The 15,999-nt window shown below is 57.1% G+C and overlaps 7 protein-coding genes across 7 annotated transcripts; 4 read left to right on the top strand and 3 right to left on the bottom strand.

Annotated features, from left to right (window-relative positions):
- Nucleotides 1–735: 735 nt before the first annotated feature.
- Nucleotides 736–4,718, top strand: F5144DRAFT_599756 (uncharacterized protein; the record flags this gene model as incomplete). Its single annotated transcript, XM_066791032.1, has 5 exons — nt 736–1,338; nt 1,388–2,108; nt 2,171–2,195; nt 2,273–2,908; nt 2,993–4,718. 5 exons carry the CDS (start codon nt 736–738, stop codon nt 4,716–4,718), a joined length of 3,711 nt encoding a protein of 1,236 aa, XP_066646651.1.
- A 1,657-nt stretch (nt 4,719–6,375) lies between these two features.
- Nucleotides 6,376–7,410, top strand: F5144DRAFT_599755 (glycosyl hydrolase family 61-domain-containing protein; the record flags this gene model as incomplete). Its single annotated transcript, XM_066791031.1, has 1 exon — nt 6,376–7,410. The coding sequence occupies one exon, from the start codon at nt 6,376–6,378 to the stop codon at nt 7,408–7,410; it is 1,035 nt and encodes a 344-aa protein (XP_066646650.1).
- A 670-nt stretch (nt 7,411–8,080) lies between these two features.
- On the bottom strand, nt 8,081–9,995 carry F5144DRAFT_121971 (mitochondrial carrier domain-containing protein). Its single transcript, XM_066782219.1, has 3 exons — nt 9,350–9,995; nt 8,832–9,295; nt 8,081–8,763 (listed from the first exon to the last, which is right to left on the bottom strand). Exons 1-3 carry the CDS (start codon nt 9,749–9,751, stop codon nt 8,091–8,093), a joined length of 1,539 nt encoding a protein of 512 aa, XP_066646649.1. The 5' UTR covers nt 9,752–9,995; the 3' UTR covers nt 8,081–8,090.
- A 359-nt stretch (nt 9,996–10,354) lies between these two features.
- On the top strand, nt 10,355–11,003 carry F5144DRAFT_590466 (2Fe-2S ferredoxin-type domain-containing protein; the record flags this gene model as incomplete). The annotated part of the gene is made up of 2 exons (XM_066790158.1): nt 10,355–10,608; nt 10,661–11,003. The coding sequence occupies 2 exons, from the start codon at nt 10,355–10,357 to the stop codon at nt 11,001–11,003; spliced, it is 597 nt and encodes a 198-aa protein (XP_066646648.1).
- A 172-nt stretch (nt 11,004–11,175) lies between these two features.
- On the bottom strand, nt 11,176–12,700 carry F5144DRAFT_121823 (Rrp15p-domain-containing protein). The gene has a single exon (XM_066782218.1). The coding sequence runs from the start codon at nt 12,343–12,345 to the stop codon at nt 11,347–11,349; it is 999 nt and encodes a 332-aa protein (XP_066646647.1). The 5' UTR covers nt 12,346–12,700; the 3' UTR covers nt 11,176–11,346.
- A 323-nt stretch (nt 12,701–13,023) lies between these two features.
- F5144DRAFT_562511 (uncharacterized protein) lies at nt 13,024–13,267 on the bottom strand. Its single transcript, XM_066788327.1, has one exon. It carries the CDS (start codon nt 13,205–13,207, stop codon nt 13,037–13,039), a length of 171 nt encoding a protein of 56 aa, XP_066646646.1. The 5' UTR covers nt 13,208–13,267; the 3' UTR covers nt 13,024–13,036.
- A 509-nt stretch (nt 13,268–13,776) lies between these two features.
- Nucleotides 13,777–15,148, top strand: F5144DRAFT_562504 (uncharacterized protein). Its single transcript, XM_066788326.1, has 3 exons — nt 13,777–14,402; nt 14,466–14,556; nt 14,621–15,148. Exons 1-3 carry the CDS (start codon nt 13,976–13,978, stop codon nt 14,946–14,948), a joined length of 846 nt encoding a protein of 281 aa, XP_066646645.1. The 5' UTR covers nt 13,777–13,975; the 3' UTR covers nt 14,949–15,148.
- The last annotated feature ends 851 nt before the right edge of the window (nt 15,149–15,999 follow it).

The following is a 15,999-nucleotide window of genomic DNA, read 5'->3' as shown; positions in this document are numbered from 1 at the left end:
CAACAGACCCGCAGGTAGCCATTGAAACACCATGAGCTCGACGACGCAGAACTCAACATAAATTTCAATATTTTGCTGTTATTTGATCGGACAGACTGGAAGACGGTTGAAGACACGTTACAGCGAGTCTTGCATATTCTAAGTGGGCATCGTACAAGACGGGAAGCCTTGGACATGAGGCGAATCTCATGTGGGGACTGGATTGCGATTGGCTAGCTTGAATTTCACAAACTCACAATCCAACAATCCAACAATCAAACAATCGAACAATCGAACAATTCTTGCCAAGACCTAACGGTGCATCGACCCCACATAATAATCGCCCTCTGCGATCATTTGGGGAGTTGTTCCACACACCCCGCTCAACGAATCGTATGTTTGAAATTTTCCGTTCCCACTGGGCATGGTTTGTGCCCAAATGCTACGCCGTCTCGGGCATCAAGCGACGTCCGTCTACTGCGAACCTCACTATTCATGATTGCGAGTCGATATTGCAGGCCTTAGCCATTGATGGCTAGACATCGCTCATCATATTGTGAATAAGACCTTCTCTAGCTTCCGACCCCCTGTCGAAGGATCTGCAAATTTTCTCTAGATCGCCCTCACAAACCCTCCGATCGCATCTCGAAGTTTTGACTGATCCCCAAATAATAGTCTACTCTTGCGCGGTTGGCTCCGCCCAAGCTCCGGCCGCTTTACCTTCCTTATCCCAACTCTAGGTTAGTCCTTGAGAAAATGGCGCCCGGCGCGCTACAGACTCGGAACAGAGACGAGGGGCCAGAACCCCCGACGCCTGGCGGATTTCGCTCCACGTTGCGGCGGCACCTTTTTCGACGAAAGAGGGATGGAAACAAAAGCATCATCTCCATAGAGGCCGCGGGCGTATCAGCAGATAGTACCCCCAGGACGAGTGAGAGCGCTGCGGACAATGTCCAAGTGCCACACACAGCACCAAAGCCAGAAGATGAATACTTTGGTCCAATCTCAGCGCTCTGGGGAGAAGAGTACGCCAATCTCACAAGGAGCGAGGAAGAAGGGGACGGCGATTGTTTCTTCAGAGAGTATAAATCCGTCGCGTCAAAGTTATTGGGAATTAGTATTGATGACCTGGCGAGTAACAAGGCGGATCAACGAGCAGAGACGGCCAGGGTTCAGAAGACGCTAGAGGGACTCATTGACGAGAAGAAATGGACACTGGGCCCTTTCGGGGTAAAAGAAGCTATTAAGGCCACAGTTGAGGTCGTGAACGGCGCTAGAGACTTGGTTGGGGCTGGTATCACAGCTTCAGGGTACCTCCCCGCAAGTTTGGCCTGGTCCGGTGTTTGTATTCTCCTGCTGGTAGGTTTTCAATCTTTTCCTTTTTCTCCCCAATGCTAACTTGCGGCAGCCTCTCGTCAGCGCCCTGGCCGCAAATGACGAAAGAGTCAGCTCCCTACAGGACATTGCTGTCATCATTGCAATTTGCGATGTTAGGGAGTCCTTCTATGCTCGTGAGTTCGAAGGAGCAGGCCTTGACAAGATCAAACAGTCAAACACAGCACATGGCGTCTTTCGAAAGACACTTTCCCAGTTATACGGCGATATCCTCAGGTTCTATGCCCACAATGTCTACTACCTTTCTCGAAATACGCCTGCGAGATTCCTTCGCGATTTTGCGAAACGGGACGATTGGAAGGCTCAATTGCAGGGGATAAAGGAGAAGGAGACAGCAGTCGATAAAGCTATATCTGAAGTCCTCATCCAACATAAAGCAGAGTTCCAAAGGCTTTTGACGGCGATTGGCCAAGACCAGGTCAAGTTACTGCAGAGCCAAGTCAATCTGCTGCAACGCTTCGTTAAGAGAGCAGAGCGGGACGACAGCTCTCAAATTCTCAAGAGTCTTGAAGTGATCGACCACGAGGCAATGCTGAGTTCGATCCGGTATCAGCGCCCTAAGAGAACCGAGAACGTCCCATCATCATCGCTCGGTGGTACCCATGGCGCCTCTGCTGCAGTCGATAACGGACAACATCTAAAACCATACCCCGTCGGGAAATGGCTCTTGGAGAACAACGAGTTTGTGGAGTGGAAGACCAGCCCAAACTCGGTGCTCTGGCTCCACGGCCACGGTGAGTCGCTCCCCTATTTGAACGGCTGGCGAATAGCTGGGCTAACTTGGCCTACTAATAAGTTGGCGCCGGGAAAACCCTGTTGAGGTGAGGCCACCGTTTCACTCTTTACCTACCCAATTTCTGACCGTGTTTCTCGCATCTGCGGGTTGCTCTCCATATAGCGAGACTGTGATTACCCATCTCAATGGCCACGTGAAACACTGTCGAGAGCAGGCCCAGCATGCCGCTGTCGCGTACTGTTTCGTCCGGTTCTCGGAACCGAAAACGTTCAAGCGTGACAACATCGTCAAGTCGCTCATTGCGCAGTTTTACGCCGCCGGACCTGCTACCGCGGCAGCTCTTTTGCTCAGGGAGCAGATCGCCGAACCTAACGACGAGAAGGAAATTGACAGCGTCCTACAAGAGTTCATTTCCAGCTGTCCTGGCGGCGCATACGTAGTCATCGACGGCGTGGACGAGTGCCCAGATACTGGCCCTGCCGACTCGCCTTACGGGGGGGAGCCTAGCAACCCACGACAACATCTGCTGGACTTGCTGCAGGCCCTACCAGGACAGAGGTCGGAGAATCTTCACCTATTCGTCAGCAGTCGGCCCGCGCCAGACATAAGAGGGCTCTCGTGCCGGATAAACCCCCGCATCATTGATCTGAGGAATCACCGCGCCGAGAGCGATCATGATATCAGCGACTTAATTGATGCAACGCTCGGAGAGCCCTCGTTCGAGGGCAGCTGTCTCCACAAGAATGAAGAACTACAAAGCCGTTTCAAGGGCGAGCTCCTCAAGAGAGCAGACGGGGTGTAAGTATACGTGCACCTACCTTGCAACTAATTGCCATGTTGGGTATCGTTGACGAAGAAGCGCTCTAACCGGGCCTCTCGCAGTATACAATACGCCCGAATTGCGCTCTCGCGAATTAGCAGAGAGGTTCCGCTCAATGAAACGCAGCTCAGCCGACTCCTGGAAAAATTACCCGATGGTTTGAACGCCCTGTACAAGGAAGCGCTTCTCAAAGTGCCCGAAACTCACCATGAGACCATTCGCCGTCTTCTGATCTGGCAGCTGTTTTTCGTCAATGGCCCCATGAACCTTGCCGAGGTGGGAGAGGCTTGCCGAATACCACTCCCGGCTCCCGAGCAGCCCGATTTCAAACTCGACCCTTCGTTCCCTAATCCACGCGGCATCGTCGACCGGCTACCTGGCATCTTGCTCGTCCAGAAGGCCCCTGGCGTCCAGTTGCCCGACCCGGAAAACAATACCGACTGGGTTGTGACGGTTGGCCACTATTCGTTTATAGAGTTCCTTCAGTCTAACGACATCGTCACCGATCCCAAGTTTCAGCAAGTCAAGCACTTCGCCATTGACGTGGACAAGGCACGCATGCAGCTCGCATTGGCCTGCCTCAGTTACTTGTTTCATTCCTCCCGTCAATTGCACTTGTATCGCGACCTGGAGCAATTTTTGCAGGACTTTCCACTATCCCAGCGCTCAGCAGATGGCGGCTTTGAACTCGCCGAGCACGTTCGCCTGGAGAAATGGTCACAACCCTTCAGGGACGCCCTAAAATGCCTCTTCTTCGGGCCCAAGGCCAATGAGCCTATTCGGCTCTTGAACCTGCTCGCAGTCGAGGTAGGACCCGGGTGTGGTAGCTACGACTACGTTGGGGCGCTGACGTATTTTATTGACGTTGGCCACACTCGCATCCTACGCTTTATCCTCGACGAGTTGCTCCTCAGGGAGGCCAGGGAGGAGAATAATTCATTATCGGATTCAAGCCTGACACGAAAAGATGTTGACATCGGACTCCATCGCGCATGCGCATTTGAACTGCCCGCTATCGTCGCTCTCTTGCTTAAGTACGAGGCCGATCCGCAGACACCTGCGGAAACGGCATGTGTGTCTGAAGGCCCCGACACCTGCCAGCGAGTGCAAGCAGATCCAGACGCGGCGCACGCGCATGCTGGTCAGTTCAACCCTACATGCGCAATTGACGTTGCCCTTCAAAGCCGTGCGATCAGGGCTCTCCGCGCTCTGTTGGAATGGCGCCAAGGCAAGGCTTTGCAAAGCTGCAATGATAACCACCATATTCACCTGATATCCGCCGCCATGCACGACGACAAAAGGTGTTATTATGAGCTCTTGCAGCATAATCCATACGTTGGCGCCGAGATCGACGGCCTACCTGTTCTTCACGTGCTGGTTCTCTACGGAACCATTGAGCTATCAACCTTCCTTCGCAGCAGCGTTGGCTCAAAGGTCGACTACAAGGCACGGGACCGTTGTTTTGGCACTGCGCTTCAATGCGCAGTCGCTATAGGCAGGGGTGGTTCTGTTCACGACCTGCTCATGGCTGGCGCCTCCATGGACGATCCTTCTGACCCTGGATGGGAAACTCTTCTCCGTGACATGAGCAAAGGCGAGCACTTCAACGTTGAGTGGTTCGTAAATGTCTGGGGGTTTCCGGATGGGGATGAAGCCGCGGCCAGGTTGCGAGCCTTTCAGGAGGTGTTCGGGGATCGTTCTCGGGAATCTGGTCTGAGTCCTGAGGACCGCCAACATCTAGCCGGCGAGGCAGGCCATTGGATTTGGGAATGGGAACCGTTGATCTAGCACAAACAATCTGCGTAGGGTAGGTACAGTGTCGTGGCGGGGTGCAGGTGTGAATAAAAATGGAAATCGGCTAAAACAGATGCGAGAAAAGAACCCGAGCTGATCTGTGATTAAAAGAATTCCTTGCCTCCACAATATAGGTAGGTATGCAGGGAAAGTAGGTGCCTACGAATATGGGGGTGCATAGGGTGGATTTTGGGGAGGGGGTGGGGAAGCCGTGTTTATGAGGGTGCCGCGGGCCGAGACGAATGGGTTTGTGATTGTGTTGCCGTGGAGGAGGGGGGAGGTTGCATGTGTTGAGGAGGAGGGGATTGAGATGGTGGTGGCGATGCACCCTGAGGATATGGCGGCGTTGGAGGGGGATGCTGTTTGGAGGAGTTACCTTCTTCCTGGTTCCTGATTCCTGACCAGTTTGTTTGTCAGCACCCTTGTGCGACTGCTGGAGGCCGTCCCGGGTTTCCGCGAGCTACACGTTAAGCCTCGCACTATCTATCGACGAGGTTTAGTTCCCCGCACAAATCGTCGAAAACCAAGAGGCTCACGGTTGGCTAAGACTCTTGGTAGGTGCCAGAACGGTGACTCTTTCCCCTTTTGGAAGTGTATGGGGAGGGCTGGCAGCCGTTTTGGATTTTTGGCACTTGCTTCCGCAGTACCTTGGTCTTATTTTGTATATGTCGTTCAAGTTTTGATGATTTCCTGCTCCTGCATTGCAGCATCATTTTCTCCAAGAATTCCCACACTAACCGGCCCACAACCGACCTTGTACATCTCGATCACTACCGAGCCGCTGCACGTCGGTATTGCAAAATAAGCGACCGTTTGTCGATATTGCTGCATCCCGGTACTTGGTACCCGGATCGTCGTCAGTGGACAAAGATTCTTGCTACGATGGCTGCACCACGTTCGTGGAATTTTGCCTGAATTCATCCGTCAAAGCGGTGCACCTTCGATCCCCTTCGACGGTGGTCAGTGAAACATGTCGTTGCATTTCCCCACAACCACCTCGACGGGAACCTGCGCCGCTTCGGAAGCAGCCTCCCGCATTGCCCGAAATGGAATGGCTTTGCCGATGGCTTCGTGTGGCGGCCACTCATATCGTCGCTCCCATTCGAGGACTTCCAAATCCGGCCCAACGAGATTGCCATCCCAGACTTCAGGAGAAGGACCCAAGACGGCGCAAAGACCCGTTCTCCTCGATCCAGGTCATCGCCGCCACCACACGTTACCACTCCTGGCCTTGGTGTCCTTCCCCAGATGGCACCATGGTCCATTCGGAACACTCGGCAGCGAGCTCACCTGCCCGAGATTCCACACCCTTCACCTCAATGTTGAGCACGAGCCTGATTCTTCGTACTTCTTTCTGCATGCCCAGGCGGACGGACGTTCCTGTGATTTTGTTGGGCCTCCACTGCTCCGCTTCTCCGGATGATGGCTCGGTGCTCGGACTGTAGCCATGACCAAGGTTGAAGGGAAACCGGGCCATGCATGATCTGGGGGAGTGAAGGTGTCGTTGGATCAAGGTATAAAAGAGTTGTAAATCCCAGGTTTGTTCCTGTCGATCCTCAGTGTCGATCAGCCTCCCGCATCCCAAGGATCATCCCAGGACCCCACCCTCTTTGTCTACTACCTCTTTGCCAGCCCCTAGAACGCTGTCAATATGTCCAAGGCATCCGCTCTCCTCGCTACGCTGACGGGCGCGGCTCTCGTCGCCGCCCACGGGCATGTCAGCCACATCATCGTCAATGGGGTATACTACCAGAACTACGACCCCACGACACACTGGTACCAGCCCAACCCGCCGACGGTGATCGGGTGGAAGGCCGCCCAGCAAGACAACGGCTTCATCGAGCCCAACAACTTCGGCACCTCCGACATCATCTGCCACAAGAGCGGCTCCCCCGGCGGCGGCCACGCCACCGTCGCAGCCGGCGATAAGATCAGCATCGTCTGGGACCCGGAGTGGCCCGAATCCCACGTCGGCCCCGTCATCGACTACCTCGCGGCCTGCAACGGCGACTGCGAAACCATCGACAAGGCCTCCCTCCGCTTCTTCAAGATCGACGGCGCCGGCTACGACACGACCGCCCGCCGCTGGGCCGCCGACACCCTCCGCGCCAACGGCAACAGCTGGCTCGTCCAGATCCCCGCGGACCTCAAAGCCGGCAACTACGTCCTCCGGCACGAGATCATCGCGCTGCACGGCGCCAGCAGCCCCAACGGCGCGCAGGCCTACCCGCAGTGCATCAACCTACGCGTGACCGGCAGCGGCACCAACAGCCCCAGCGGCGTGGCCGGCACCTCGCTCTACCGCGCCTCGGACGCGGGTATCCTCTTCAACCCCTACGTCGCCTCGCCCAACTACCCCGTCCCGGGCCCCGCGCTGATCGCCGGCGCCGCCAGCTCCGTCGCGCAGAGCAAGTCCGTCGCCACGGCGACGGCGTCGGCTACCCTCCCCGGCGGCGGCGGCTCGAACCCGCAGCCTACCGCCACCACCACCACCACGGCCAACCCGGGCGTCACCACCACCACCGCGCTGCGCACGAGCACCTCGGCGCAGGTCACGCCCCCGCCGACCGGAGGCACCCAGACCAAGTATGGACAGTGTGGGGGTAGTGGGTGGACGGGCCCGACGGCTTGCGCGGCGGGGTCGAGCTGCTCGGTGCTGAATAATTGGTATGCGCAGTGCGTGTAAGGAGGGGGTGGGGTGTGTGGATGGTTGAGGGGGGGTGTATGATGTTGTGATGTGACGAATGATGATGGTAGAACGTAGGGTATTGTCGAAGAGTTGGGCGAATGCGCCGGTTTCGATGTATATAGTTTTGGGAACTTGTTCAGTTCCGTGATAATAGCTATCTCGCTGCCTAATGTTGCTCTCGATTGTGTTGGCGTGATGTGTTGTCTGTTGTTGTCCTTCCCTGTGGTTGGTGGTTGAGGAGTTCTGCTCCAAATCGCCGTCTGTCTCGCACTCACCTAATGCTGCCCAACCTCAATCAAGGCTCACCCTCTGTCCACCCAACACAACACAACACATGCACCGGGGTTGACCGTCAAAGTTAGGTAACCAAACCCTGGATTTCTCTATCTCCCAACCAACATTTTTACACACACGCGCCCGACCAAAAGCTACAGACCGAGCCTGAACCCGGGCCCGGGATATCATACCAATTCGTGAGCGGGGAATCATGTCAAAAGCGCAAAGGAAAAGAAAGACGCCACAACCTATCAAAAAACGCCCAAACCACATCATCATCTCGTTCCGCGCCAGACAGGACCTATCCAAGCGGGTTTTTTTTCTCTCACCACCACCACCCAGTGACCACTCACCAGCTCAGCTGCATGAATGCTGCGGATAAGGTAAAAAGTGAGAGGAGATTAGAACTGGCCATCGCCGCCACCGCCCAGCACCCCGGCGGCCCACAGCCCAACCAATCCCCACCAACTGACCTTCCAGCCCCTCCACAGGCCATCCAGGCCCTGACCACGGCGGTACACCGTCTCCGCAACCGTGGCAGGCGGGGGCACGGTCTTTCCCTTCTTGCCCTTCTGGACCGTAGCAACAGCCGACGGCGGCGGGGGTAGGGCGTGCGAGCCCTCCTCGTGCACGATGGCGTACATGGTGCCGAAGAAGCCGCGGAAGGTGCCGAGGGGCACGACGGTCTCCATCTCCAGCTCCGTCTCCGCCTCGGCCGCGCGCTTGCTGCCCTTGGTGGTGGGCGCGGCGGGCGCCTCCAGGGCATGTAGGTAGGGCTCGGAGCGCAGCACGGCGGCCTGGCCACGGCGCAGCACCGTCTCCAGGGGCAGCTTGAGCAGCAGGGCGACGGTGGAGGAGCAGAACTTGGCGATGGAGAAGGTGGTGGGCGCCAGCTCGCGGTCGATCATGAAGTGCGTGCGCAGCACCAGCGGTGTGGACAGCGTCAGCAGCGGGTGGATCAGCGAATGCAGCACCGTCGGCACCAGGAGCGGCGCCGGGCAGAGGTAGGATGGCAGGCTGCGCAGCGTGGACAGCGTGCGGCGTGCCCGCGAGCCGGTGGAGGTTATGACCAGCCTGCGGGGTTTGTTTAGTGTGGGGTTGGTTTGGCATGGGTCTGGGGGGACGAGGTGGGGCTGGCTTACCGCGTGCGGACGAGGTCGAGAGGGGAGAGGATTAGGCCTGTCACGACGGCGGCCGCGGCCGCGACACACAGCGAGGCCCATGGGTAAGGGGATGCAATGTCAACGAGCCGATCCATGTCGTGGCGGACGCCCAGGTCGGGGACGTTAAAGAGGGCGCTGAGGAGACTGCGCGACCAGTTCTCGAGCAGGGATTGAAGGACTGAGTAGATAAAGGTCGCATTTGAGCCTTTCCACACGCCCCATGCACCCTCCTTCTGCCAGAGTTGGGCGATGACCTCTAATACAGAGTCCGGCGTGCGAATGCCTAGTTGGTGGGCAGCTAGGGCCTTCGCGGGCGGCTGTGGTGATGGCGGGGTCAAATGTTGTGCGTGCCTCGAACGGGGTGCAGGGGATGGTGTGCGTGGCCGGTGGGAGGTGAAGAAGGCCGACTCGTCGACGTCCGACTCGGAATCGGATTGGGTGCCCTGGTGCGATGTCAGCGGGTTGCCATCTTCCGTATGGTCCGAGGAAGCTCATACTTCGTTATACATCTGTATCTTTTGGCTGGCCTGCCGTTGCCTGGATTCCTCCGCTGCCTCTGCGGCGGCTTCTAACCCACCAAGATCGTCTTGGGCTCGGACCTGCATGATGGTTTTGGCGACCTCGAAAGGTTGGGCCATGAGCACCGATGTGTACTTCCATAGCAGCTCATCCAAGACTTCCTTGACCGTCTGCACCACAGAGGGAGACGGCTCGGCAATATAGTCTTTGTAGTCGATGTCGGAAAAGATGTCGCGTGCCTTGGACGCATATCTGCCCGTCGAGTTGGCTTGGGTGAATGCTCGGGGTCCCGGCGTGGGGAGCACCTCGGCCGGTTCTCCGATCGAGGGTGGGAGGTAGTAGGGTCTTAGGGGATTAACCCCGTCATTATGGTTTGCCATGATGTTCTGTCTGTGCGCAGGAGCACAACACAACGGCAGTGATTCTGATCGTTCCGCTCGTCGTTTTGGCGAGGTCGTTGGGCTAGGTGGGCGGGTGGGATTTTGGGACGATTTTCTAGCTGCATGTGCATGACGAGGTCGAGGTGAAATAAATGGGCTTGGCTGGGCTCTGGCGCGATAAGCTGCGGGCGGAACTCACAACACCCATGCACCCCACTACAGATTGCATAAACGGGGCTTAGATAACGGTAAGCGGGGAGAAAAGCCCAAGTGCCCGCCAAAGTTTCTTATACGGAGGTATCGGAGTTCGCATGCTCTTCGACCGAGATTCCAGTCATCTCACAGTACCTCCTTTGCATTCGCCTTGGGGCGGCTATACGATAAATCGCTCGCAAGCCGATAGGTTCGGCACTGAAATTCAAGAAGCACAGAGTAGAGGAGCGGTGTGTTTGCTTGTTTCAGTTCTGATGTTGCAAGAAGTTGTTTGCTTTTTTTGCGCTCCCGCTTTTTAGAGATCCAGGGCTCTTTCGCTCCGCCCTTGCTCTTTCCTCCGCCCGTTCCGCGCCAGGATCTTGCTCCCCGCCCGAAAACGCCGCCGCCGCAATGTCGACGCCCAAATTGTTTGCCCCAACCCTTCGGAGTCTGAGACTCGCCCCGAGACACACCGCCGGGCCTACCGCGCGGCATATACGATGTTACACCAAAGCTGCCGCCGTGCCCCTGCCGGCCGCCGCAAGCCGATCAACCCCAGTCCGAGTGCGCCGGTCGCCGTGGCCGACTCCGTTGCAAGAAAGGCCGTTTTCTGCCTCGGCCGCCGTTTCGCATGGCCATGTAGAGCCCCCCAAGCCCGGTGAAGAGTATGGGCTTCCAATTGCCCTAGTCCAACCTTTGCCCCGCTGACCGTCCTAGGCTCTACGTAACGTTCATCGACAAGGAAGGTGTCGAGCACAAGATTGCCGTGTCCAAGGGCGATAACCTGCTCGATATCGCGCAAGCGAACGATCTGGAGATGGAGGGTGCATGCGGCGGGTCCTGTGCCTGCTCGACCTGCCACGTTATCGTGTTGGACCAGGAATACTACGACAAGATGCCCGAGCCGGACGATGACGAGAACGACATGCTCGACCTGGCGTTTGGGCTGCAGGAGACAAGTCGGCTAGGCTGCCAGGTCGTCATGAAGCCCGAGCTGGACGGGTTGCGGGTGAAGCTGCCGTCCATGACGAGGAATCTGCAGTCGAGTGATTTCAAATAAAGCCGCGGATATTCGGAGATATTTCCTTCTCTACGACTGGCGTTGTGCGCGATACATATGGGACTGGAAAGTTCGCAAAAAGATACCAAAAGTACGGCGGGCAGAGATGCTGGTTCGACGATGATATCCTCCTTAATCTGGCGCGGTGGCATCCTGGACGTTTTTTTTTTTAAAAAAAAAGCCAATCTCGGCCGATACAATGTATGTACATGTACGATAGCAGGTGTTCCCACGAGGAAGGGCCGTACATAGACAACCAAAGACTCTGCTCTGAAAATAGCAGTTGAAACCAAACAAAATAAGAACACCCCGCGGCCCAACCATGCCACCACCGACACCTTTACTACGCCTCCTCCAAACCGCCCTTCTTCAACCCCCCACCCCCACTCGCGATCAGATCCAAAAACCCCTTCCGACTCATCTCGGTGACCTTCTCCTGCTTCCGATCCACCCCGACGACCCCCTCCTTGCGGGCAGCCCTCTCCGCCTCAGTGGCCTTGACCTGCGCGGCGCGCACAGCATTAAACAGCTTGACAACACCGCGCTGGGCGACCTTGCGCAGCCGCTTCTCGGCGGCCAGGATCTCGCCCGTGGTGGCGGCCTCGCCGGGGGCGACGTCGGGGACCTCCTCGATCTCGCCGGTGGCGACGTTGAGGGTGCGCGCGGTGCTGGCGACCAGCACGTCGCGCACGCGGCCCTTCTCCATGGCCAGCCGCTTCTGCTCGCGCAGCCGCTTGCGCGCCTTGGCCTCGAGCGCCGCGTCCACCGCCTGCCGCGACTGCTCTGCTGCTGCTGCGCTGCGCGCCACGATCGGGTCCGCCCGCCGCGACGCCGGCAGCTTGGACGCGAGCATCTTGGAGATGGACGTCGCGAACGCGGCTGGGTCGTTGCGTTTTGACCGCGTGTCGTTGCCACCGCGCCGTGATTCTGTTTCCGAATCGTCGTCGCTGTGGCTGGCGGCGTCGGAGAACTCATCTTGGTCGCCGTCGTCGGATGAGTGGTCTTCTTTGCTGCTGGCGGAGTTGGGGGAGGCGGGGGCGTCTCGCGCGACGAAGGGTTTCTTTGATGGTTTAGGTTTTGGTGCTGTTTCGGCTTCGGATTGTGAGTCGGAGTCGGATGCGGAGCCGGCTGAAGATGCGCCGTCGTCTACCTCGATGTTGTCGAGGTCCTCATCGTCCGAGTCGAGCAGGTTGGCGGGAACAGGTGCATTCTCATCGTCGCTCCCACTTTCTTCAGAGCTGCTGTGGTAGGCCGCTATTTTCCTTTGCTTTTTGGTCGGCCGTGCCGCCCGGCTCTTAGGGCCGTCGCTGATTGAGCGCTTTTTTATCGATGAGCCAGCCATGATGTGCTCTGGTTGTGGTTCAATTGGTGTTCGATGACGGTGGGACTAGAGCTGGGCCATGGACCGCGGGAGCAATGGCCATTGCAACTTTCCCGAAATTTTTGGCGGTGGGTGGCGGCAGATTTGTGCCCCGCAATACAAGCCTTCTTGGCATTGTGCTTCCAACAACCTCCCTGTCCTGCTCTCCTCACTCCTCATCGAGACAAGGGCAATCACCGACCTCCAAAACCCTCTGCAGGCGGCAATGCGTGTTTTTGGGAGGCAAAATACCCTTCCACGTTCCGATCACTGTCATTCGCTCGCCGTTTTCCACAACCCCTGCGATGAAGTCGACTTCGGCCAGTTGCCAGTCAAAATCCCAGGTCACTCCGGCAGATGAGGCACAGCTTCTGCCATTACAAGGTATAGGCATTGAACAATATTACGCGGCATCCCACTTTATGGCGGCCGGTTTTGACACTTGACATGAGTTCAATTGAGCTATGGAATTGGGGACTACAGGACCATCAATTCGAATAATAACGACCCCCTTGAACGCTACGTCACATCGCCGACCGACGGGTGCCGGCAGCCCTGCTCCGACTTCTTGCCAACAGTCAAGTGACTCTAGGTTCTAAACTTCCGTCAGTGGATGAGGCCCTTCGCTTTATAATCCCCCCGCGCACACTCACAGGCAACCTACGCCACTACTTCACTTCTTCAAGTGGACGATGCGGCCCTTGGTGTTGGAGGCGTGGCTGCCGAAGGAGCGCTGGTTGGTCATCTCCTCGGCGGAGAGGTTGGACGGAAGGGTGGTCGCCTGGTCTGCGACGCCGGAGGCGGCGGGCCACACGGATTTCCAGGGCTGGTTGGTGCCGGGCATATTGTTCGAGTTGGTGGTTCAAAGTTGGGTACTGCTTGTGGAGTTGTTGTTCGGTCTGGGGTATGAAGCGAGTTGTGAGCCATGAAAATGAGTTACGGAGCGGCCATCTTATAGATAAATTCTAGCAGGCATCATGTCTGCTTCTCCAAGTTTGACACCCGACGTCGGCTCGGTACTAGGGTTTCCTTCGGAGAGGGAACTCGGGTCAACCTTCATCAATGCGTAGCTTGATAGGCCCTCAACCTTCTCGATCTTGCGCAATATTTCGCCAATCTTTTCCTCCTTCAGCATAGCACGAAGCCTTATATTAAGCGCAGGGAGAGGGATGAATGCATCTCAACGCAGAACGAGGAAGCCGACAGGATGCCCAAGTCGCGCTGTACACCACGCGACATCCGTACCATGTTTCGTGCATTACGCGATCGAGCTTCTGCAGGTGCTACCAATCAGCCACAGGGAATAAAGCTCGCGATGCCCCTCTGCAGGAGCAATATCTCTCAAATCTGCTCAGTGCATGCCACACGAGGCGCTCCCTTGAACGCCCAAGCCCCTCGATGGAACGGTGGGGTATAGCCGTTCTATCCGTAATGGGGACGCCCGGTGATTGACAGCATCAACGTCATCCGCCTATCAAAAACACCAATCCCTCAAGACTCCCTCTGGCGGTGTTTATCATAGCCTGACCGTCTGATTCCCTCTGTCATCCCCGGCCAAGCTGTCTCTTGCCATCGCCCACACAACCCTAACCTCCCTCACGGCTACGTGACAATGGCCGACTCAATTACAGCCACCATCAGATACGTCCAGCGGGATGAAAGCCAGGACCTCAGTGAGAAGCCATACATTTTGCACTATGCGGCCCCCGATGGGTTTCCCCAAAACAACTTCACCATCAAGCCTGTCCACGGCATCAAGATCCACAACTTTCGAGCCTCTGGGGCCACCTACGAAGAGCGTGGCATAGGGATAGCCCCCATCAATAGCAACGGGATGAAGCCCGAATGCTTTGACGATGACGACTGGGTCGAGCAGGTGTATCTCCCAGAACTTCACCGGTCCGTCTGTGCCGCCCTCGGGGCGAAAGACATGACCATCTTCGACTGGATGTTGCGCAAGCGAGCGCCTTCCTTCCCAGTGAGAAAGCCAGGCGAGGATAACGGGGAAAGCCATCAGCCCTCACTGTCAGCGCACATCGGTGAGAGATAGCCATGCCATAGACCCTCTTATTGGTGCCCGGATGGTTTCTGACCGTCGACAGACTACACCACGGCTGAACTCGCTTCCCGACTACCGCAGTACTTTGGTGAGGATCGGGATGAGATTCTAAGCCGGAGGTATCAGGTCATCAAGTAAGCTCATCTCAGTCTTTCCAACGCCATAACAAGGCATGTTTTAGCTAACGCACGGCCTCAGCATCTGGAAGCCACTGACTGGCCCATGCCGCGACTTCCCCATGGCATACTTGGACCCAACAACAGTCAACCGGGAGAAGGACCTTATGACCGTCGATGAGGTGTTCCCCACCGTGGCCAATGAGGTGTTCCAGGTCCGGTGGAACCCGGACCACAAGTGGTACTACGTGCCCGACCAGCTCGAGTCCGAAGTGACCATCTTCAACGCTTTTGACTCTGAGAAGGGTCAAAGCCTGGCTGTCCCGCACTGTTCGTTTGACTTGGGTGACGCGGCGGGTTCCGCAATCCCGAGGCAGAGCATTGAAGTTCGGGCGTTCATCTTTTACTAAGGAACAGTTTAGAGTCAGCGGCGGTCCGGCTGTGGTAGGCTGAGTCTTGTTTCTCAGCAGTGCGGGAACTTGCCCACGAGAAAACTTTCGTTTGCCGCAAGGGGGGCTTTGTAACTAAACACCAAGGGTACCACCCACCAGATTGACATGCCCACGCAATGCCGTCACTGATCAATCCATCGTTCCCCCTTACCCAACCTCTGAGACTTACCTGAGTCATGACACCCGGAGTCTAGCTTCCCAGGAGCGCACTCCGCAATTACCCCGGCACTGTGGCTGGTATCCGCTCCACCACCCATCGCCGCCATCAACCACAGGGCAGGCCGCTACGAACCCGCTGCCTGCTTTGCGAGCCGGCGACATCCCGACGCGGCACAGCGCCCGTGCCGACTCGTGTGTAGGTTTTGTCTGTGCATCTATCTACACGCCGGCGCGCAAGCGCAAGCGCAAGAAAGGCCAACCGCGGCAAAGGACGTTCTTGTGTGTGTGTGTGTGTGTTCGTTCCATCCCCCATTCGGTCTCGACGCGCGTGCCGGGGCGGCCCGTTGTACTCTGGGAGGCATAGCGCCGTTCGAGGCCCCTACCGTGATGTGGGGTAGTGGCAAGGAGCGGCTTCGTTCGGAGGGAAAAGGGGGTTACCCAGGCCGGAGGATCCGGGCTGGGGGCTTGCGATGTAGTTTGGGGTTTTGGTGATTGCGAGGGGCGCGTCGGTCGGGTCGGGGGTATGAAGATGGATTTTGTCTGGCCGGGGGCCTGGAAGGTGTATGTCAAGTAGTGTGTGTAAAGGCCGAAGAGGTTCGAAGATGTGGCGGGGGTTCGTGGGTTCTGAAAAACCCGTCGTGGGCTAGGTTCGATATTGGAGGGCGCTCAGGATCGTTAGGGGGGGTTGAGGCAGCTGCTATCACAGACATCGTCAGCAATGGAGACAAACGGACAGGTTCGGCGCCCGGGCACCTGGTCAGAACAAGTATTCCATACTAGATAATGGCCGCCCCGCCACTCGCGCCCGGCAATCCAGCCTGACGACCGATATGATATCGCCATCCACTCG

The sequence above is a fragment of the Chaetomium tenue genome (genome assembly GCF_020726465.1).
Source record: "Chaetomium tenue strain MPI-SDFR-AT-0079 chromosome Unknown F5144scaffold_2, whole genome shotgun sequence".
Taxonomy (NCBI): Eukaryota; Fungi; Ascomycota; class Sordariomycetes; order Sordariales; family Chaetomiaceae; genus Chaetomium; species Chaetomium tenue.
This window is presented reverse-complemented; position numbering and strand designations above follow the sequence as displayed.

What these genes read in the sequence shown, in the direction of transcription:
- F5144DRAFT_562511 (XM_066788327.1), bottom strand. Translation starts at nt 13,207, where the DNA reads ATGCCCGGCACCAACCAGCCCTGGAAATCCGTGTGGCCCGCCGCCTCC.
- F5144DRAFT_121823 (XM_066782218.1), bottom strand. Translation starts at nt 12,345, where the DNA reads ATGGCTGGCTCATCGATAAAAAAGCGCTCAATCAGCGACGGCCCTAAG.
- F5144DRAFT_121971 (XM_066782219.1), bottom strand. Translation starts at nt 9,751, where the DNA reads ATGGCAAACCATAATGACGGGGTTAATCCCCTAAGACCCTACTACCTC. An exon ending in AGATACAGATGTATAACGAA is followed by an intron (nt 9,296 to 9,349) that starts GTATGAGCTTCC and finishes ACATCGCACCAG; the next exon opens with GGCACCCAATCCGATTCCGA. An exon ending in CTCGACCTCGTCCGCACGCG is followed by an intron (nt 8,764 to 8,831) that starts GTAAGCCAGCCC and finishes CAAACCCCGCAG; the next exon opens with GCTGGTCATAACCTCCACCG.
- F5144DRAFT_562504 (XM_066788326.1), top strand. Translation starts at nt 13,976, where the DNA reads ATGGCCGACTCAATTACAGCCACCATCAGATACGTCCAGCGGGATGAA. An exon ending in CTCACTGTCAGCGCACATCG is followed by an intron (nt 14,403 to 14,465) that starts GTGAGAGATAGC and finishes GACCGTCGACAG; the next exon opens with ACTACACCACGGCTGAACTC. An exon ending in CGGAGGTATCAGGTCATCAA is followed by an intron (nt 14,557 to 14,620) that starts GTAAGCTCATCT and finishes GCACGGCCTCAG; the next exon opens with CATCTGGAAGCCACTGACTG.